The sequence below is a fragment of the Vipera ursinii genome (genome assembly GCF_947247035.1).
Source record: "Vipera ursinii genome assembly, chromosome: Z".
Lineage (NCBI taxonomy): Eukaryota > Metazoa > Chordata > Lepidosauria > Squamata > Viperidae > Vipera > Vipera ursinii.
In genome coordinates, this window is record NC_139517.1 from 65567826 (window position 1) to 65591229 (window position 23404).

Consider the following 23404-nt stretch of genomic DNA (forward strand, 5'->3'; position numbering starts at 1 on the left):
TGAAATGTCTACCATGAATACATAATTGAACAGAACATCTAAAACAATGCTTTACATGTATTGGATATTTTAACATAAACTAATGTTTCAACTTTTTTCTGTATTAAGTATTTCCAATATTATCAATTCCATAGAATATTAAGGTGTTTGGCAGATGATTTTTAACATTTTCCTTCTACTTTACAAGAATATTTTTATATGAATGCTGCAATTCAATAAATTGCAGGTATTCAGTATTTTCAGTAAACTCCAGGTATTTCATGGAGGAATGGTTCCTTAAATTTAAATAATTTTGAAATAGTTTTGTGTGTAACAATTTTATCTTTTTTTGATTGCCTGCATTGACCCAGTGTATAGGAAGCCATTAAAATAAGCTCTTCTTTTACTATTGGTTCTTCTGTTTTTTCTCCATTTGTAGAATTTTCAGATGTAGACACTTCATTTACAATAATGGCATTTGTTTCATCTTCTGTGTTTTTAATACAGCATATTTTATCAGCAATATCAGTTTGAGCCAACCAAGAATGCAGCAAACATTCTTCTGCAGTTGCCCGTTTCCTAAACAGAAAAAGAGAGAAATTGACTTAAAAGAGTCTGGCAACAAAATTTAAAAGCTTAAAATGACATTCAAAATCTATTTCACATTATTTTAAATGTTGACTTGTACTGCAAATTATATACTAAATTAAACTGCATAATTTGAATATTCATAAATCACAACTAAGAATAATTCAGTAGTGACATTATGACAGTTATTTTAGCTGGATGAACATTTTGATCATTTTGAAGAAAACGCCTCTGGGATCCTGTTAGCTTTGAGAATATTTCAACTTCACATGAACTATGTTTTTCAAATGTTAGCATACAATCTATTGCAAGTAGTCAAATTCTTTTTTAGAACTTACATTTTCATCACAGCTTATTTTTTATTTTAGGATTAAATAAATAGATTATATCACAGTAGACCTGAACACCAACTTGTGAATCTCCCTCCAGAAAAGTTAAATTACATGTAATAAAATCATACCTATAAAGTTTTATTTTTTCAGTTTAATCTTGAGAATCATTCAAATTTAGCTAAATCTACTGCTTCCCATCACTACGGTGGGAAATGCCGGCCACATGACCATGGAGACGTCCTCGGACAAGCGCTGGCTCTTCAGCTTTGAAACGGAGATGAGAACCGGCCCCTAGAGTTGGAAATGACTAGCACGCATGTGCGGGGAACCTTTACCTTTTTTTACTGCTAATGCAAAATCACGATATGTCATTGTGAAATATATTACGCCAAGAGTAAAGTAACTTTAATCATTTATATTTGCAATTCTTTTTTCATTTGCATAGGTTAATATTCATGAAGCAAAATAATTAAAATACATCTTACTCGGGTTTTTTAATCAAAAGAGATTTGATGAAATCTACTGCATATTCAGATACAAGATAAAAATCTTCAGAGTAATTTACATTTATCTGAGATATATTTAAGAACGTTTCTTGTTTATCATTCCCAAAAAAAGGTGACACTCCTGTTAGCATGACATATGTTAACACTCCAATGCTCCTAAATAAGAAAAACAAAATAAAAATGTATAAGCTTCATGAGAGAAAAATATGTGGTTTTGAGTTAACATTTCAATAAAGAGTTTTTCTTACCACATATCTGTTGCAGTGCTGATTGGATCATAGCTTAGGATTTCTGGAGCTATTAGAAAAAATACAGTTAAATTGCTAAAAAGACAACAATAAGAAAGCAAAGAGATGGTGGTTTGTATTTCTTTTGACGTACAAATTACTTGGTAGAAACAAATGTGAAAGGGAATGTGAAAGGGATAGTGTCAGAATCCATTTATATCTCATTTCATAATTGTATAGGTAGAAAAACGTGCTATTACTGGGGATTCTGCCATCTCTCCGAGGGGGGGGGAGAGGATGGTTACTAAAGCGATTTTCAAACAACAGGGGATGTTTTAACGGGGGAAGGGAGGGGGACAGACAGGTCTGGTTTGTATCTTCATTTACAACTGAAAAGGAAAGCAATAACCATAAAACCAAGGAGAGTTCCCTTTCCCATGGAAGGACCTGACACCTAGCAACTGACGACAGCCTGACCAAATGGATGAGGGGAGGGGCTGAAATGGGAATGGTTTATATAGGATTGAAATGTAACTTTTCTCAGATTCCGTCTTGTATTCCCACAATCGATTCCATCCTAGTAAACATTTTCCTTTTGGACTAAACTTGCATCCAAGAGTTCTTATTTCCTAAGATGTGGATTGAGGTGGGTCCTGACAGTAGACGGAATCTGAGAAAAGTTACATTCTGTTCAGTTACATTCTGTTCAGGGAGAAGAAGGATGGGTCCTTTCGTTTGGTTGTGGACAAGCAAGATTTTAACCAAACTAGACCTGAGGGAAGCATACTACCGTATTAGGATTAAGGAAGGAGACGAATGGAAGACTGCATTCAACTGCCCAATGGGGTGCTATCAATTCAAAGTATTGCCATTCGGACTGCAAGGGGCCCCGCAGTCTTTATGCAATTAATTAATGACGTGCTGAGAGAGCACCTATATAAGGGGGTCCTGGTTTACCTCGATGACATCCTTATCTTCACAGAAACCAAAGAGGAACATATCAAACTAGTCAGAGCAGTCCTGAAGAAGTTGCGAGCTGCCCACTTATATGCTAAATTATCGAAGTGTGAATTCCATCAGGAAAAAATCGACTACCTGGGATATCGCATATCTCCAGAGGGCATCGAAATGGACCCTGAGAAGGTCAGGGCAGTACTAGAGTGGGAACCCCCCCGCACATGGAAGCAATTGCAAAGTTTCCTGGGGTTTGCAAACTTCTACCGCCAATTCATCCCCGCATTTGGCCAAATAGCCATGCCCCTCACAAATTTGTTGAAAACGAAGGGGGGGGGTCACCCGTGAAACCCAGCCAGCCTCTGAAATGGTCAATGGAATGTTAAGCAGCATTTGAGAGGCTAAAGAGACTTTTTTCTGCTGAACCTGTCCTAAAACACCCAGATCCCGACAAACCTTTTGTAATACAGGCAGATGCGAGTGATGTAGCGGTAGGAGCCGTACTATTACAAGAAAATGATGGGGGGACATTGCAACCATGCGCATACACATCCAGAAAACTCACAGAAACAGAACAACGCTGGCCAATATGGGAAAAAGAGGCATTCTCGTTGAAGTGGGCATTACTAACATGGCGCCAATTTTTAGAAGGAAATAAAATACCTTTCCAGGTCTGGACAGACCACAAAAATTTGGAAGCACTAAAAATGCCCAGGAAGCACACTCCTAAGCAAGCCCGCTGGTCCCAACATTTTCACCGATTCAATTTCACTCTCAAACACTTACCGGGGGGAAAGGACTTCCTGGCAGATGCATTATCCCGCATGCCCCAATATAACAGCACAAGAGTTACTGACTTTAAACCACTTGTACCAGAACAATAACTGGCAGCACCAGTCACCACCAGGGCACAAGAAAAAATGAAGCCGAAGGTAGATAGCCAAACTGGAATAGAATTCAAGAAATCTTTGGAAAGTGATGAATGGTTCCAGAAAAATAAACATGTGTGCACAATTAAAGATGGACTGCCGTGGGTCGGGGAGAAGCTATATATACCTGCCACACAGAGAATCAATTTCATGCAACTGTGCCATGATACAAAATCAGCAGGACACTTTGGCTTTGTAAAAACCTTACACTTAACTAAAAGGCAATTTTGGTGGCCATCTATGAAAAAGGACATAGAAAGCTATGTGGGTAGCTGTCAAATTTGCGCGATGGCCAAAAGACTGCAAGGGAAACCGCCAGGTCTGTTACAACCGGTGGCAAACCCCTCAGCCCCATGGAAAGAAATAGCCATGGATTTTATCGTAGAACTGCCAGAAAGTAATGGAAACACCGTAGTCTGGACTGTCACAGATCTGTTCTCTAAGCAAGTACACTTCATACCTTGCCAAAAAATCCCGACTGCAAAAGCATTAGCAAAACTTTTTGTACAGCATATTTACAGATTGCACGGGGTACCACAACGCATCATATCTGACAGAGGGGTGCAATTTACGTCAGCATTTTGGAAAGAATTTTTATCCCTCTTAGGAACCACCCAAGGACTGTCATCTAGTCACCATCCTCAGACAGACGGAGCTTCTGAAAGACATAATAATATACTTGAACAATATCTGAGATGCTATATTAATTTTCAGCAGTCCGACTGGACGGACCTACTGCCTTTTGCAGAAGTAGCATATAATAATGCAGTCCACTCAAGCACAGGTTACACTCCTTTTCAAGTAGCTACAGGCCAGAGTTTCAACCCAATACCAGAACTAACCCCAAAAGAACCGGTCATCCCTGATCTGAAGGAATGGATTGCTCAATTACAAAATACATGGCCAATCGTTAGGAAAGCGTTGGAAGATGCCAGAAAAGCATACAAGACACAGGCAGACAAAAAAAGAACCGATCCCACACCATTTAGGGTAGGAGAGATGGTATATTTATCCACAAAATACCTGAAATCACTCCAACCCTGTAAAAAACTAGGACCAAAATATATTGGACCCTTTCCAATTAAAAGAATCATAAACCCAGTAACAGTTGAATTAGAACTACCCAAAAATCTTAGACGAATACACCCAACCTTCCACTGCAGTCTATTAAAGAGAGAACAACAATCACCACTACGAGCAAAAATCCCACCACCACCACCCCCCATCATGGTGGAAGGAGAACAACATTTTGAAGTGAAAGAAATCTTAGATTCCAGAAAACACCATGGAACGATACAATATTTAGTGGCATGGAAACACCTCCCCTCCTCAGAAAATGAGTGGGTTAACAAACTCCATGTTAAAGCACCTAAGTTGCTTAAGAGGTTTCATACAGAATATCCAAACAAACCAGGCTAACATTTATATGTTTTCTTTCCCCACAGATGGACTCATCTTTTTTCTGAAAGGAGAGCCAAATGTCAGAATCCATTTATATCTCATTTCATAATTGTATAGGTAGAACAACGTGCTATTACTGGGGATTCTACCATCTCTCCGAGGGGGGGGGGAGAGGATGGTTACTAAAGCGATTTTCAAACAACAGGGGATGTTTTAACGGGGGAAGGGAGGGGGACAGACAGGTCTGGTTTGTATCTTCATTTACAACTGAAAAGGAAAGCAATAACCATAAAACCAAGGAGAGTTCCCTTTCCCATGGAAGGACCTGACACCTAGCAACTGACGACAGCCTGACCAAATGGATGAGGGGAGGGGCTGAAATGGGAATGGTTTATATAGGATTGAAATGTAACTTTTCTCAGATTCCGTCTTGTATTCCCACAATCGATTCCATCCTAGTAAACATTTTCCTTTTGGACTAAACTTGCACCCAAGAGTTCTTATTTCCTAAGATGTGGATTGAGGTGGGTCCTGACAGATAGAATATATAAACTACATTTGGAGATGTTGAAGTGTAACACATGCTAAGCAAATTTTACATTCAAAGGCAAATTGTATAAACATTAAACTTGTAATAAATCTTGAATATTAAAAAATGAGCATTGCATTCTGGAAGCAATTTATTAAAACCTAATTATTTTCTTATTGTGATCATGATTAAATAGTATTTTACTATCTTTTTTGAGATTTCTAAGAAATTATATAGTACTGGGACATACTGTGTAAGGAGAATCTCCAAAAACTCAGTTTACAGGAATGGATGGTAATGAAAGTGCAATTACTTGATTTTTCACAAGTGTCCTTCCTATAACTTACTTTACATGCAGATAAAATGCTTTCAATATTCTACAAAGCATTTTCACAGAATTAGAGGAACTACTTTATGAAAGCCCAGGTGTTGCAGTGATTAGAATGCAGTATTGCTGGCTAACTCTGTCCATATCCTGGATTTCAATTTTAATGGGCTCAAGGTTGACTCAGTCTTCCATCCTTCAGAGGTAAACTGCCCAGAGAGTGCTGTAAAACACTATAGAGCAGTATATAAGTCTAAGTGCTATTACTATTGTTACCTTGGGAAAAAGATGGCTGGAAAATCTGCTTTGCCAGCCCAGCTGCAAGAATCAAATGAAATCTAAGCAATGTAATGCTAATTAATGAATGTGGGTTATGCTCACACAAACTGTGAAAAGGTTTTATTTGTTCTTCTGAATTTCTATTGGAATAGAAATTGGATATTGTAAGATATGAAACATTAAATTCTTAAATATTAAATACCTTAAGTTTAAATTCTGATAAATATCACATAACTCAAAAATTTGCATTATATGCTGCAAGGTATTTGCTCTGAATATCACATAAATAACAAACATACCAACATATTCAGGTGTTCCCATAATTTCTCTTAGTTCTTCACTATTTTTCATTACTCTGGAAAGTCCAAAGTCAACTATCCGAATTTCTCCCAATGACGATTCACAAGTTAACAAAATGTTTTGTGGCTGAAAACATATAAAGGGAAATAAGCTTACTGGAAAATATTTCAGCCATTAAAAACAGAAATAAGAGTATGTGCACTTTTTCACATAAATAGCTAGAAATGGTTTGACAAACAGAAGTATATCTGCAGGGTCTGATGAAGGAAAATTGTAAGATTCATAGACACAATTAAATTGGTTGTTGCTATAATTTTTATAATTTTTCTTTATAAAAAATTGTAAGTTAGTTCTTGTGAGTTTATGGACATTACTGCTAAGCTTGTAAGCCGCCCTGAGTCTTCGGAGAAGGGCGGGATATAAATGTAATAAAAATAAATAAATAAAAAATTATCTTCTTCCTCTGTGCGTCTCTTTCAGCCTTATAGCTCAATTTTGCAAATACTCTAGTGTAAGAGAAAGGTTTCAAATACAAGAAGAAGAAGAAGAAGAAGAAGAAGAAGAAGAAGAAGAAGAAGAAGAAGAAGAAGAAGAAGAAGAAGAAGAAGAAGAAGAAGAAGAAGAAGAAGAGGGAAGGGACCTTGGAGGTCATCTAGTCCAACCCCCTGCTCAGGCAGGAAACCCTATACCATTTCAGACAAATGGCTGTCCAGTCTCTTCTTAAAACACTTCCAGTGTTGGAGCATTCACCACTTCTGGAGGCAGGTTGTTCCACTGGTTAATTGTTCTAACTGTCAGGAAGTTTCTCCTTAGTTCTTAGGTTGCTTCTCTCCTTGACTAGTTTCCATCCGTTGCTTCTTGTCCTGCTTTCAGGTGCTTTGGAAACTAGCTAGACTCCCTCTTCTTTGTGGCAGCCCCTGAGATATTGGAAAACTGCTATCATGTCACCCCTCACCCTTCTCTTCGTTAAACTACACATACCCAATTCCAGCAACCGTTCCCTATATGTTTTAGCCTCCAGTCCCCCAATCATCTTTGTTGCTCTTCTCTGTACTCTTTCTAGAGTCTCAACATATTTTTTACATCATGACCAAAACTGGATGCAGTATTCCAGGTGTGGCCTCACCAAGGCATTGTAAAGTGGTATTAGTACTTCACATGATCTTGATTTTATCCCTCTCTTAATGCAGCCTAGCACTGTGTTGGCTTTTTTGGCAGCTGCAGCACACTGCTGGCTCATATTGAAGTGATTGTCCAACTAGGACTCCGAGATCCCTCTCACAGTTACTAGTATGGAGCAAGGTACCACCTATGCTATACCTGTGCATTTGCTTTTTCCTGCCTAAATGTAGAACCCTACTTTTTCACCACTGAATTTCATTTTGTTAGATAGCGCCCAGTGTTCAAGTCTATCCAGATCCTCCTGTATCTTAAGCCTATCTTCTGGAGTATTGGCTATTCCTGCCAGCTTGGTGTCGTCTGCAAATTTGATGAGTTCCCCATCTATCCCGCCATCCAAATCATTGATGAAGATGTTGAAGAGCACTGGGCCCAGAACAGAGCCCTGGGGCACCCCACTACACACTTCCTTCCATGTAGATGCAGTTCCATTGATGACCACACGCTGAGTACAGCCAGACAGCCAGCTACGAATCCATCTGGTGGTGATGCTATCTAACCCACATTTTTCTATCTTATCAAGTAGTAGGTTGTGATCTACTTTATCAAATGCCTTACTGAAGTACAAGTAAATTATATCTACAGCATTCCTCTGGTCCACTAATTTTGTCACTTGGTCAAAGAATGTAATAAGATTTGTCTGGCATGATCTGTTTTTTACAAACCTATGTTGGCTTTTAGCGATGACGTTGTTTGCATCAAGGTGTTCGCTGATTTGTTGTTTTATTATCTTTTCCAGAATCTTCCCAGGTATTGAGGTCAGGCTGATAGGTCTGTAGTCTCCTGGATCTATTTTTTTCCCTTTTTTGAAGATGGGAACTACATCAGCTCTCTTCCAGTCCTCTGGTAGTTCCCCAATGCTCCAGGATCTTTGAAAAATATAGTTCAGTGGTTCTGAGATCATGTCTGCCAGTCCCTTGAGAACCTTGGTGTGTAATCCATCTGGTCCTGATGATTTGAACTCGTCTAGGCTGGACAGGTGCTCACTTACCATTTTCTTGCCTATCTTAACTTGCATTTCTATTCTGTTTTTATGGCACTGTTTTTGGTAGGTTGGACTGTTTTTTCTCTTTCCCTTTGTGAATGGAAGAGAGGGATTTCTGCCTCACTGTTCAAGATTGTGAAAATTGGCAAAAAGGGATAAATCTCCTGCCTCTAAGCTTATTGTAGGAGAAGGAATTTCAATCCATAACAATATTTATGCTATCAACTTTATCACTATCTCACTGTCTCATCTATAATGGAACAATTCACTTATCCTTCATCAGAACAGAGTCTTTATCGGACTCTGGATTGATTCAGTCTCCCATTGATTCAGTCCGTTATGTTGTTCCATCATAAGTTTAAGAAGAACATGGAGAGAAAGCAACCAACTAAATCCACCAATTTATCCCAGAATCACAAAAAAGAAAAACAGTACAAATAATGAATATCTGTAGATAATTCAGATAGATAGTATTTCACAGTGAGAATTCATGTTCAAAGCACACTATTTCCATTCCTAAATCAGTGAGCTATGCACAAGCCAATTATAAATCATCTTCAATTAAGATTTCACAAAGTCATAACTTTTATTCTTACTGGTTTCCCCACCACCACCACCACCAGACTTTCCTTGTTTTCCTGATTTGGAGACTTGGCTTGGGGCTAAATTTGTGCCTTTTTTCTGGGAAAAGAATGTAAATCCCACCTTCTGGGCTCAGCTTCAGAGAAAAAATAATCTCAAATTTCAAGAGAAAACATAAGAAAAACATGTGATGATTTCTTATCAGGCATGTAACATTTCTTCCCATCAAAGCTTTGGATTTTACCATATGTTATTTACATTTCTACCCACCTATTTAGGACAAATGTCACTGCTGTCAACCTAGCATTCATTAATTTATGTCTGCCCCATCATCAGTTTAAGATGATTATTATTACGTGAACCAAAGATTATTTTGTATATCATTTGTCCTGAACAGATAATCATTACAGTATCTGTTCAGGAAACTGCAGGTTTGCTTTTCTTATTACACTACCTTAATGATTACAACAATTCCAATATTTATTTCCAATATGTTAAGTTGTTCCTGAAGGCTATAGTTCAGATCAAGCTTTGTAGAATTCTGAATATTCTGGAATGGTCTTGTAATTCTGGTCATCATCAAGAATTTATTTTCGAAACTAAAAAGTTTGAATTTGACAGAGTATCAATTATATATACTGACAGTACTTTCACCAGGTGGATTTGAGAAATCAATAGATTTCTCTCTTTATGCTGCAACCTTACCCTGAGCACTTACTAGTGCTCGGCTGAGGTTCACCAACCTCTCTAATGTAGTTAACATTATGTTTCAAAGTATATCTTTAACTAGTTGTCCTGCAATATCAATACAACCATTTCCAAGATATCTTAACAATAACACTCTTCAAATATTCTGGGCTTGGCTCTTTGTGTCAACTCAGAAAAGTCATTCTGTATTTCTTCCAATTAACAGTATATTAATATCCTGGTCTCAATCCAAGTGAAGGCTTTACTTTTTACTAGCATAGTTCTTTCTTCCTTGCCAAAGTGGTTTGCTACAATGGTAATCCTTTACTTCACTAGAATTTATATCACAGTACTATAAATTGGTTTTAATTGATTTTTTAGCAGATCGTAGTCTTCTTTCCAATGTCACCACTTCACTCGATGGCTTTCCTGAGTATCCTGCTCTGAAGTTGTTAGTTTACTTTGCCAATGCTTCCTCAAGCATTAATAATAGAGACATTTCTCTCAACTGCGGATATACTACAGTTCTGTATTGTCCATGTAGATGATTCATCCCCATATTGTCAATAATCTCATTGTCACCTGAGGGACTCAAGTAATTGATCTATTATTATCCAGAGACAATATACAATAATCCCGTTGTTGCAGCTGAGCAGGGCCCCAGCCTAAACCCAAGGGGGCTGCCATTCTCCACAGAGAAAAGCTGCTGCTGTATGCATTCCTGCCAACCATACTGACTTGCAGAAAGCTATATGAATGGACAATGATCTGTGTATATGGATTACTTCATGGTGACACATCCCAAAGACTAAACTTTAAAAAAACACACCCACAAACAACCTCACAAATACTGAGTATAAACTGTTATCTCTATTTATTTAAATGTCTCCCTCTGTTTAATAGCTAGGTTTCTTCACACCAAGGTTTGTTTTGCTCAGGTCATGTGGCCTTGCTAATTCCTCACTGCATGTTTACTAGTGGTGATTTGTAGGTACTTTGTAAGGCCTACATAATTTTACCAAGAAACAAAAATGATTCCTGAGAGGATTAACCAATAGTTTTCCATTCAGAAAATAAAACAGCTATGTGGGGGGCCTCTGAAGAGGCAAAGACATTTGAGATTTGTTGTTTTCATCAGTTTTTATTCCTTTTTTATATAATATGGCAAACTAAAAAAATCCAGACCTTTTAAAAAGGAAAATAGAGAAGTAATTCCCTTCACAAAATAGAAAGGGTGTGTGTTTATGTGTATGTGTACTACATTGCATAGACAATCTTAAGGAAAGATGTCCACATTTGAAGTTACATATTCAATAATCCTAGAATTTTGTTAGAAGTAGTAGCAGTAATCTTGGTTAATATAGGCAAGGATCAAATTTGAAAAACCTATCCTTTAATAGCAGGGTTCATTAAAGTTCTGTGGCTGTTGATTAGTCAGAAGATCAGTAAGTGGGAATTTAATTTCTGACTCAGACCTAGAGTTTAATCTGGCAGCCAGTTAAAATTAAATTAAAATAGAACTGCCAAGTTGGACCTGAATCATATCTTGCACTAGTGATGCAAATCCTTATCTTAACTGGGATACAGGTCAGAATGTCTTGATACAGCAAATCTGCTCTCCACACCTGTCATGTTACAAAAGTATATACAACTTGATCTGAGCATATCTACAGGGAGTCCAATAGAGCTCCTTTTATATGTACATTGTACTGTAACTGTGTTGTAAGGCTTTGCTTATCTGATTAGTCAGCATACCATCTTTTTGGCCTTAAGTCTCATTTTTCAAATTAAATATATTTTTTACAGACAGCAAAACCTGTAATTATGTAAAGCATGCACTTTTTACCAATGTAAATATTGCTTTAGTTTGGTGGTGTTAGATTTTTTGGCCTTAACTTTGAAACAAAAGCTTACAGGATGCTATACATCCCAAGATGGAAAATGATAAAAAGGCACATAAGAAGAGAACTTAATTAAAAAATAAAATTTCCAGGTATTCATCCAGTGATGATGTCATGAGATTTCCAAGTGGCAGCATGAGGCAGGCAAGTGGCAACTTCCAGTTCTCACTGCCTTGCTTTGCCCAGATTTGAGGAATGTGGAAGCCTCAATCCCCCTCCTGCCCCCTTCCCTGCAAAGGAAAAAGCTGGAATCGGGCGCTGATCCTGGTGCTTTTGCTGAGCCCTGAAGAAGCACCAATCAGAAGAAGTGCCAATCAGCTGGATCCCGGCGCTGATCCTGGCACTTCTGCTGAGCCCTGACAGCCCTGCAGTTCCAGCCGTCTCTTGTTCAGTCTTGTGCTGCCGCAAGTTCAGCTCATTCCGTTCCCCTGCTAGGAAGGCCGCACACCACCTGCCAGGTGCCAATGTACCACAGGTGATACGCATACCACCGGTGGAAAAGCCCTGGACTAGAAGACCTCCAAGATCCCTTCCAGTTCTATTCTATTCTAATAATGCCTTATGTCTTACAGCAAGATTATATCTCTGTATATATCAACTATTTTGTCCTAACATTCATATCACAGGTAACTGTTGATCTCTGGATATTGATACCGAAATCGGTATTTTTAATACCAGCACATGTTGTGACAGCAAAACTGATGAAACTATTTGAAATTCCAAAGTAAAAGTATGGTTTTCACATCAGATGCTACTGTTTTCTCTAAGATGATCATGGATCTACCCATATGCCAATATTATACATAGTTTTCCTGCCTTCCTTTTCTGCATTTTCTGGATGTGCAATCTTCTTTAGCTTTATGTGGCACTCCACTGTAATATTTTATTGGTTTCCAAGACTTTCTTATATGGGGAACCCAAATAGGATTTGCCTGTCATTACTCATGTTTTGTTCAGACAATAACACTGGTTTGTAACATTGTAGGTCAACTGGAATCAATTTGTCTAGGAATCAGTGTAAAATGAATGCATCTTCATTTTCCATTATATACAACATAGCGTTCCTTAACCAGACTGCTGCAAGAGAACATTACAGTTTCAAACATTAACCTTCATCAAGTAGGAATTCAAACATCATTTTGATAAAAGTTTTTTTCTCTCAATCCTTCTTTGGCATGATGCACTACATTATCATATGGGAGGTAAACATTAATCACCCCATACGCATAATAGACAAAAACCATGTAGATCCAATTATTTACCTGAAATTGTAGTTTTTAATCTGCAGTTACATAAATACGCTCCCTTTCCCTCTGCCAGTACCTGACCTGGCAGGTACGCCAGATTTCCTATTTTAGTGTTTCAAGAAATTGAGGAACAAGACAAAAGCTGTTTCACGTGTGCACAATGAATATGTACTAAAGTATGCAATATTAGAAGATTGTCAGTTCGGACTCTACACAATTGCGTAACATTATATTTGGATGTACAGCTGATTATCAGGAAAAAAAACCAGAGCTAAAATAACCTGCAGTACATACTGGTATCAACTGAAGAACAGTTTGGCAGAGGCAGAAGCAAGTTCCTAAATAGGAAGAAGTCTTTTCCACCAAAAATCAAACCTTTAAAACGTCTCTGTCTATTCTTCAAAAAAAGCAATCAGAACATCTAAAAAAAATAAAACAACTTTTAATATAAAGAAGAGTTTAAGAGGAAAATGGATTCTTAATATTGCTTCAATTCTTCAGAATCATTATCTTACCTTCAAGTCAAGATGAACTACATTATTTTGATGTAAAAAGGAAACTCCTTCTAAAATCTGCCTCATGAGACGCTTAACATCTTTTTCCTTGAAGGCATCTTCTCCTTCAGCTACACACTGGTCAAAGATTTCTCCACCAGCAGCACTGAGAATAAGGATATTTGTTTTTAAATTTCCAATTATTCACTCTTAATAATATATTTATATCTCATCTATATATTAAAAATTATGCTTAAGGTAATTTTTAATAAGTTAAAGCATTTTAATTAAAATTCAAATAAAAATACACCCATGGGAATCAAAAGACTTAACAGATTAGAGCAAGTTCAAAGGCAAGTCAATTTCAACATCAGAACTGAATGAAATATATATTTGCCTGTCAGCAAATGTAGAATTAACCAAACCTCCTTTGGAAGGAAGTTCAAAGTTTTATAACAACCACCACAAACTATTTAAGTAAAATATATCATTGTTTAGGTTCTTAGATTAAATAGAGTGTTTACACTTCAGTTTAGTAAGAGGGAACTCAGCTACTATATTTGTGATTTTTTGATGTAAAAATGGAAGAATAAAAATGAAAAATAAACTTATATCAAAAATGAACCTTTTAGTTGTTGTTAACAATCTATGCATGGATTGTCTTTAGAAAAGTATAAAGGTTGTGCCAGAGAAACACTTTGCAATATCTCACTAAGCAATATTTATTTTAAAAACCCTCATAAACGAAATATCCTATTTTCAAGTTTAAATCATGTATCCCTAATCTTTAAAAAGACAATTGGTCTGAAAATAAAAATTAAACAAATAATCAGTTTCGTTAAATCCTTCCATAGTTAAAATAATATATCTAGACCAGATGAGTAAGTTTTCTTTGTAACAAGCAGTGGCTATGCTATGCTGCATTAATCTTTTTCTTTCCTTGTATAAGAAGTGTTACAGAGAGTACTTTTTCTAGAAATAATTAATTAATATACTCTTTTTCCTTCTAGAAAAGCTCAGGATAGGCATATAATCAATAAAAATAAATATTATCTACCAGTGGAACTACAGGCAATGCCTCTCTGAGTAATCTTATTCTACTGGATAGTGTTGGGGGGCAACATTTGAAATACTTGAGCCCAACCCTATCACATACTTTAAATTGGGTCTGGCAGATCATAGACTGATTGTATCTGAGTTTGTGAATGTTCTATCGTTTTAATGTTTTATGTGGTATTTTAATTCCTTGACTATAAACTGCCTACAGAATGCCTCAATGAAATGGGCGACATAGAAGACAACAGAAGTCAAATGATAGATAGATAGATAGATAGATAGATAGATAGATAGTAAATGCAGTATGTTCAAATTAGGTGTCATGTGATCATTTACCTTCTTCACTTAACATCATGTTAACACTTCACTTTACTTAATTTTAACTGAGTTGTGCATATAGTGTCATATCTAGATTCAGCTATTGAGGCTATGTATAAATTAAGGAAGATGATTTTGAAGTGGAGTCACAAGATCTACAGTATTGACTAGATAAAAGGAACTAAAGCATTTTTGGAGTCACAAATGAAGCAACATTCAGAAGAGGCAAATGCCTCCCTAATTTACTAAATAGAAGGAGGAGGAAGCTTTATTAGACCTTCAAGTTTCTGTTATTATAGAAATAGTTTTAGCCTTCCAGTGGAATTGATTTCCTGGTCTGCTCTACCTAATGGGGTCAACAGACCACCAAGTGAAGCAATTCTCAGAGCAGTTTTCTTTCAGAGGGTTCATGCGATCAAATAAAGAAATATTTTTTAAAATCCTAATTTCAATTTTTAATAAGATATAGATATCAATATACTACTAAAACTCCCATTGTTATGACCTCTAGCTAGGTTAAACAGTGTATCCTAGGGCCACAATTTTTGAACCAAAGTATTCAACTTACAGAATGTCTCCAAAATCCAAGACCCATGATTCCCAAGGGAATGACATTAAGGAAAGTTGTGGCTGGCTTCAGTATTACTGGCTCCTGCTAAGCTGCTGCTGCAATCATGTGATCATCATTTTAAACATTTCATGAGAGTTTCTGAGCCAGTCTCACCATTCCTTGTTTCCTCCCTCCCCCATTAGTAACTATTTATCTGCCAACTGGAAAAGGAAGGGAAAAGGGAGGAGAAGCAAGGGGGAAGAAACCCCTCAATAATCTCTACAGAGATTCTCAATCATGCAGGTCATGGTTGTCTCAAATGTGCCTTTTCAAAAGGCATCTAGACTGTTTTTCCTTGAGGAAGAAGATAACAATGTTTTGCTTCTCATCCAAGAAGCTTCATTCTTTCTCCAGGAAATGCAATCCAGTTGCCTTTGAAAAAGCACCTTTGAGAACCCGTGCATATTCTTTCCATCCATGCCATCCTCTGCATGTTCCCACTTGTGCTGCCCTCATGTGCCTTCCCCAGTCCACACCACCTCCCACATGTCTTCTCCAACCCATGCAACACTTCTTGGGCATCTCCGTCCAATTTCCCTGTCTGCACTGTCATCCGCATGCCTTTCCTGATTCATGTGCACCTCTTGTGCACTGCCATGTGCTATTCCCAAGCCACACAACCTAGTAAAAATAGCCCTGATATTTTCAAGACTATTCCAGATTGATTTAGTCAGCTGTCTATTGATTCAATCTTTTAAAAAAGATTGAACAGGGTGGGTAGAACATTTACATTAGAAGACTCTTGTTCTATCTTGAGGACTTATCATCAAATACAAAGATGTAGAACCAAGTCTCAAATGGATTTGTTTCCAGGTAAAACCCAAAGATTTCCAACAAAGTACTTGTGCAGGAACAGCAATGTTAAAGCAAGGATAGATGCTTGCTTAATAACTTCTTAGTGTTGATTCAGCAGACCGCTGTCTTTGATAGCAATATATGATTAATATATTAAAAGCAAATCCAGTATCTTGACAGCCTTGTGGCCCTCCTCCATCAACATCTTTTATGCTGCTTTTTAGTAATGATCAACTAGCAGTGGCAAGCTCCTTATATTATCTGAAACAACTAAAACAGGACTCTCATTAAGTCCGGGAGAATAAAGGCTTCTTGCAAGAGTGGCTTTGTATGGCATATAATCAAAGGGTCAGGAAGAACACTATAAATGTCAACTGTGTCTCAGTCAACAATGAACCTGCCATAACTACCTTTTCTTGATGAAGCTATTGGTAGGTTCTTTATCACATCCTTACGATGATACTGTAAACATGTATATTTGTATTTTACTTTATAATTCTATGAAACAATTCTTAGTTGCAGGGAATGCTAGTAGGAAATTGATATAGGTGCCATAGGACTAATCCAGGGAGTCATTAATTTAAAACATATAAATTTAAATGCAAAATGAAGTCAGCTACTATATTTTTAATGACAACTACATTTATTAATGTAATAATATTTTGAGCTGTTGTTTCATATTCAAGAATCAGTTTGGTCTAGTAGTTAAGGCACCAGGCTAGAAAACAGGAGTTCAAGTCCTGCCTTAGCCATGAAATCAGCCAGGTGAATTTGGGTTAGTCCAGGGGTTGGCAGCCTGAAACAGTGAAAGAGCCACTCAGAACCGGTTCCCTCAGAAAAGAAAAAATGGGAGCTGCAAAATGTGCACGCGCGCTTGATTGAAGAATGGAGCCTAAGGCAAAACATGCACCGGCCCTGCCCCCATCCACCTCTGGTATGGACGGCTCCTGGCTTTTCCTCCCCTCGGAAAAGACTGCTCTCCCCCCACCCTGCGCTCTCCCTCTCTGGGACTTTCTTCTTTCCACCTTTTGGCGCGAAGGTTCCGAGGGAACGGAGGAGGAGGAGGCCGATGGGGAGAAGGAGCTGCTGTGGCAAATCTTTTGAGGCTTTGCGAAAGAGGGAGGCAGTGGTGGGATTAAAATAAAATGGGCGGGGGAGGTTGAGGAAACCCAGCAGATGCCTACATCAGAGGGTGATCAAGAAAGGCAAAATCGGGGAGAGGAAGAAAGCTTTCGGGGCTTGCCTAGCAGGCAGCTCCTCCCTGCTCTCAGAAATCACCACGGCAGGAGTGGAAAGAAGCGGGGGAGCGCCTCTCTCCCCAGTCCGCCAAGCAAATAAAAGTTGAATGCAGTGGCTGGCAGGCAGGGACCACGAGGAGCAGCCAGGATTGGAGGAGCAGAAGTCAACACTGCCAAAGTGGAGGAAGGAAAGGAAAAGTGGGGGTCTTTAAATAGTCACACCCACTTTACCCCTTTTTTTCTATTTTTTGCAACAACTGGTTGCAGATATCCACATGTGTATGCTTGTCAGGTTTGGAAGCCTCCGTTTAAGTCTGTACATGTGCACATAGGTTGACACCGCCTCATTTCCTGTCCTTACTGCCTCTCATCTCTCTGCCTCTCTCTCTGCCACTTAAAGCCATCCTGCACTTAAAGCCAGACCCCTCCTTCTTTTCCCCTTTTCTCTCTCTCTCTCTCTTTTTCTCTGTGTATGTGTGTGTGCATGGTGCCTCCAAGTCCGCTGATTTACCAGAGAGCCACCGCCTCATCTCCTGCCCTTGCTGCCCCTTCTGTGGAGATGCGTTTGCGTCTTTTTGTGTCTCTGTGCCACTCAAAGCCATCCTGCAGTGGTTTCAATCAGCCCCAATTGGCCCCTTCATTTCCAAGCATCCCCATGGAAGTCAATGGAGGTCCACGGCGCCTCAAAAGGCCAGCCGCGATGCCTCCAAGTCTGTTGGTTTTAACGGCGAGCTACCACCTCCTGCAGCTCTGCACCACCTTCTTCCATTCTGAACCACGGCCCGCGAGGATTCCTCACCCCACAGCTGCCACGCCAGTTCATCCTTCACAAGGTTGGTGTTGCAAGCTGCGAGCCACGGGGATGCCTTGCCCAGGCAGTGTCGCTGGCCCACCTCCACTGGCTCCTCTGTGTTCCAGCCATGCCGATGATATTGGAGCCGCGCTGAGCTGCTATTCAACTCTGGCGGCATCCCAGAGGTGGCCCGGCCTCAGCTGATGGTCCGCACGGCCTCCTCATTGGGCCGCCCAGCCTCCTGGCAGCACATCCCATAGGGGAGGTTTGCTAGGGAGACGACAGTCCCGTGTTGTTTCCCCCCCCCTTGTGTGTGTCAGACCCTCAGGGAACGGCTGGTAGAGGCAGCAGCAGTCCGGGGTGGTTTCCCCTTGTGTGTCTCTATGTGTGTGTGTGTGTGTGTGTGTGTGTGTGTGTGGGCCCGACACACACAGAGGAGGGAGGGGGAAAATGCCATACCACCGCCTCCCTACCAGCCATTCCCTGCAGGTCCGACACATACACACCCGGATGAGGGGGGGAAACAACGCTAGACTGCTGCTGCCTCTACCACCTGTTCCCCGTGAGTCTGTCACACACACATGTACATGGGGGGGGGAAACAATGCCAGACTGCCAGTGCCTCTATCAGCTGTTCCCCATGGGTCCGACATATACACACACGAACGAGGGGGGGAAGCAAGGCCAGACTGCCGCTGCCTCTACCAGCTGTTCTGCACAGGTCTGACACACACACACACACACAAACACACGAATGGGGGGGAACAACGTCGGACTGCCGCTGCCTCTACCAGCCATTCCCTGCAGGTCCTACACACTCACACACTCACAAGGGGGGAAAACAATGCCGGACTGCCGCTGCCTCTACCAGCCATTCCCTGCAGGTCCTACACACTCACACACACACTCACAAGGGGGGAAAACAACACCGGACTGCCACTGCCTCTACCAGCCATTCCCCACAGGTCCGACAGGAAGCTGGGTGGCCTGATGAGCAGACCGTGTGGACCGTGGCCATCGCCCAAGTCATCTCCAGGATGCCGCCAGACTCAACGAGCAGCTTGGCGTGGCTCTGACATCGTCGGCACAGCCGGAGCACAGAAGAGCCAGCGGAGGCAGGCCAGCGATGCCATCAGGACAAGGCGTCCCTGTGGCTCGCAGCTCACGGCACCAACAGGGTAATGAATGAACAGACGTGGCAGCTGTGGGGAGAGGAATCCTCGCAGGCCACGGTTCAGAGTGGAAGAAGGTGGTACAGAGCTGCAGGTGGTGGTGGCTCGCCGGTAAAACCAACAGACCTGGAGGCACCACGGCTGGCCTTTCGAGGCGCCGTGGACTTCCACTAACTTCCATGGGGATGCTTGGCAATGAAGGATTGGGGCCAATTGGAACCACTACAGGATGGCTTTGAGTGGCACACAGACACAGAGAGATGCAAAGGTGTCTCCACAGGAGAGGCAGCAAGGGCAGGAGATGAGGCAGCGGTGGCTCACTGGTAAATCAGCGGACTTGGAGGTGCCATGCACACACACACACACATATACATACACAGAGAAAGAGAAAGAGAGAGAGAAAAGGGGGAAAAGAAAGAGGGGGTCTGGCAGTGCCCAAGTCCATATGCTGCTCAGAAACTCCACTACCACCACCACCACACAACCCATCTGACTGACCCACTCACCTTTCCAGCAGTCCTCCAGTCTCTTCCTCCATTGTCGCCACGTGCAGTCTGAAGAAAAAAAGAGGTTCGTGGGCAGTCCCACAAACCAAAGAACTTCAACCAATCAATTCAAACTTCACAAGTTTTTTTTTTTTCTGTGAGAAGTTTGAATTGATTGGTTGAACTTTTTTAGTCCCATTTTTTTTTCTGGACTACACATGGTGGCGGCGGAGGACTGGGAGCTGCAGGATGCCAACCTGTGGGTTAGTCACTCTTTCTCAGCCCAATGCACGTCATAGGGTTGTTGTTGTGGGGACAATAGGAGGAGGAAGGTGTGTTGGGTATGTTCACCATCTTGAGTTATTTTTCAAAATAACAAATAGATAATAATAATTTCAGCCACAATCTGAGCAGTGGGAAAGAAAGCATTAATCACAGTAAGTTTCAGATGCAACCAAGTTGCACAATGCATTTGTATATATATTAATCATGGAGTTTTATAATCCACAAGAAAAAAAATGTAAGTTTAGTATGTGTAATTTATGAATACCAAGTGTATGAGAAAGTAATTCCACAGCATTAAGTCTTCAAATTTTCAAATCCTAAACATTCAGTTATATTACAGTCAGTTGAATATAATTCTGTATATTCCAATCTTTCCTGAATAGAAGTGCAGAAATATTTTTTTAGCCTTGTTGTATAGCTTTTCCTCAAATATTTATATATGCATATATTCTGAAAATATAAACAGTCTGGAGTTTATATTTGCAGCCATTAATAAGGAAGCCAATCATAGATTGGCTCCTATAACCCTTTTAAGAAAGAGAGGAGATGAGATTGCCCAAACTGTTCTCCTTATAGTTGCTCCTCATGAAGAGATCTGGAAAGGTGGGAAGGAGTTGGGAGATGAGCACATTTTCCATAATTGCTCCAGCCACAATTAAGCCTTTTCAAAGGACATGAAGTTTGCACATTTTCTTGAAAACCACCTTCAGAAATTACCTTTCAACTTAGCTTCAAAGTGACAAGCCTGTAATTATCAGGTGAGAACCTTCCATCCTTAATGTGAAGATCTATTCTTATAATTCTTAATTATTTAATAATTTAAATAAACAGCAAGACAAAAAAACAAGACAAGTTTTACTACAGTAAATGTTTAAAGGATTGGGGCTCAGAAAATGTTGGAATATAGAATCTGGAATATTAAGACCTTGATGTTATTTTTAAAGTATAAATACATGCTGTGAGAAAGAAAAATTGTTTTTGACAATCCCAGAAGACAATTGGAATAATTTCTTTTTACTGAGAGATGGTTAAATGTACTAAAGAAATCTGTAACAAGGATTACCAATTGTATGTATGAACTATAAAGAAAGATTGGAATAGAAAGCTGGTATAAAATGGGTCAGGTTGTTTTGTTACAAGTCTTTGGCTTATGATCATTTGTTTAACAATGATTAAAAGTAATGACTCCTCAGTAAAAGTGACTTATCCTCAATGTTACGACTGTTGCACTACCCTGAGGTCAACTAGCTTGAATTTATGACAGTTGCAACATCCCAGGATCATGTGATCACAATTGGTGACCTTTCCAGGTAGCTTTTGATAAACAAAATCAATTGAAAAAGTCAGATTCACTTAATGACTGTGTGATTTACTTAATGACTACAATAAAAATGGTTGTACAATTGAGTCTAGCCATGTGATGACTCACTTAATAACTGCACTGTTTAACAACTGAAATTTAAGTACCAATTATGTCATATGTCAAGGATTACTGTATTGTAGTTGGAGTTTTTTTGTATTTGCTGATAACTAGAAAAATGAAATTGTTTACATTTAATAAAACATTTTAGTCCTTACCACAATAATTATTTTAGACATCCTAACTGTAGCATTCAAACTAGCTTTGCATCCCAATGTATTATTACTCAGAGTAAGAAGGTTTGGTGAATTGCCTTTTAAAAAAGAAATTATTTGTTCTTTGTTATTTTGGTTTGTGTATGTATGTATGTGTATATATGTATGTGTATATGAGGACAATTGCAAAGGACCCGATGACCACTCTCAAAAACCAGCTGAATAAATTGGCGGAGAAATTCAAATGACGGTAAAATCAGTGATGACGTATTGAAGACAATACACCCCAGAGACCCAGCCATGGCTAGATTCTATGGGCTTCTGAATATTCATAAGGAAGGGATCCCTCTGCGACCCATTGTGTTGTTTAGAGGTACACCAACCTTGGGATTGGCTAAATGGTTAAGTGGTCGAATTGGGCATCTGGTGGAGAACAAGCAAGACCATGGTGAAATCATCGGAAGAGTTCCTGGGAAGGATAAAATCTTTAAGAGTAGAGGAGGATGAGGTTATGGTGTCTTTTGATGTCACCTCACTCTTCACCTCGATCCTGCAAGACCTGGCCATCATGGTAATAAGGAGCCACTTGCAACAAGAGGAAGGGCCACACCAGGACTCAGTCCGCACCGAAGACCTTATTCAACTCATGACCCTATATCTTAGAACATATTTTACGTACCAGGGCGCCATCTATGAGCAAGTGAAAGGCACGCCGATGGGATCCCTGATTTTGAGAATCATCACAGAGGTGGTCCTGCAACAACTTGAAGCTGAACTGATGTCCATGCATCGTCTCAAGTTTTGGGTAAGATATGTGGATGACACATTTGTGATCATCAAGAGGCAAGACAGCACTAGGTTCATGAGGGAATTAAATTTGGTCTACCCAGACATTCATTTTACAGCAGAGGAAGAGAATAATGGCACAGTTGCTTTTGTGGATGTGCTGGTCAGCCACCAGCCGGAAAGCACCCTCCATATGACTGTCCACCAAAAACCAATGCATACCGATAGAATCTTGCATTACAGGAGCAATCATCCTATGTTGCGTAAAATCGGCTGTATCAAGCGTGTTAATGCTCACTGCAACACTGACAGGGCAAGAGTCAAGGAGAAGAGTCATCTATATCATGTCTGCAGGTGAAATGGCTATCCAGTAGATTTCATTAGACAGTACAGCTAACCATTTGAGCCTCATAAGAATCAATATACAGGCACACCAATGGCATGGACAATGTTGCCGTATGTCAATGGTGTGTCAGAGGCAGCGGCATGGATATTAGCTCCATACAACATCAGTATTGCCCACAAACCGAACCAAACCCTACGTGCCAAAATAATGCACCCCAAAGAGCCACTTTCCAACGAAGAAAGATCCTCGGTGATATATAGAAGGAAATGTAAGGACTGTCACTGTAACTATGTTGGGGAGATGACCAAATGGCTCAGAACCAGGATTCATGAACGTGAGCTGGCCATTAGATGGCATGAACAACGATCACAGGTATGGGCCCATATGGCCAGCCACAACCATACGTTTGAACTTGCAGGTGCAGAAGCCATTGCCCAGGATTCCACCAAGGGCGGCTGACTGCTGAAGGAGGCTTGGCTGTCAGACGAGCACTCGGTTAACCGCCACATAGATCTACTGCCT

The 23404-nt window shown here is 39.9% G+C and overlaps 1 protein-coding gene across 1 annotated transcript in view; it reads right to left on the reverse strand.

Moving 5' to 3' along the window:
* Window positions 1–210: 210 nt before the first annotated feature.
* The window catches only part of STK17A (serine/threonine kinase 17a), a 34677-nt gene continuing 11483 nt past the window's right edge, over window positions 211–23404 (reverse strand). The window contains exons 3-7 of the mRNA XM_083378616.1: window positions 13446–13590; window positions 6349–6475; window positions 1654–1702; window positions 1385–1561; window positions 211–558 (exon numbers count right to left, since the gene is read on the reverse strand). Of these exons, the coding sequence (XP_083234742.1) occupies window positions 240–558; window positions 1385–1561; window positions 1654–1702; window positions 6349–6475; window positions 13446–13590 (817 nt within the window). The 3' untranslated portion in view covers window positions 211–239. The remainder of the gene's footprint in view (window positions 559–1384; window positions 1562–1653; window positions 1703–6348; window positions 6476–13445; window positions 13591–23404) is intronic.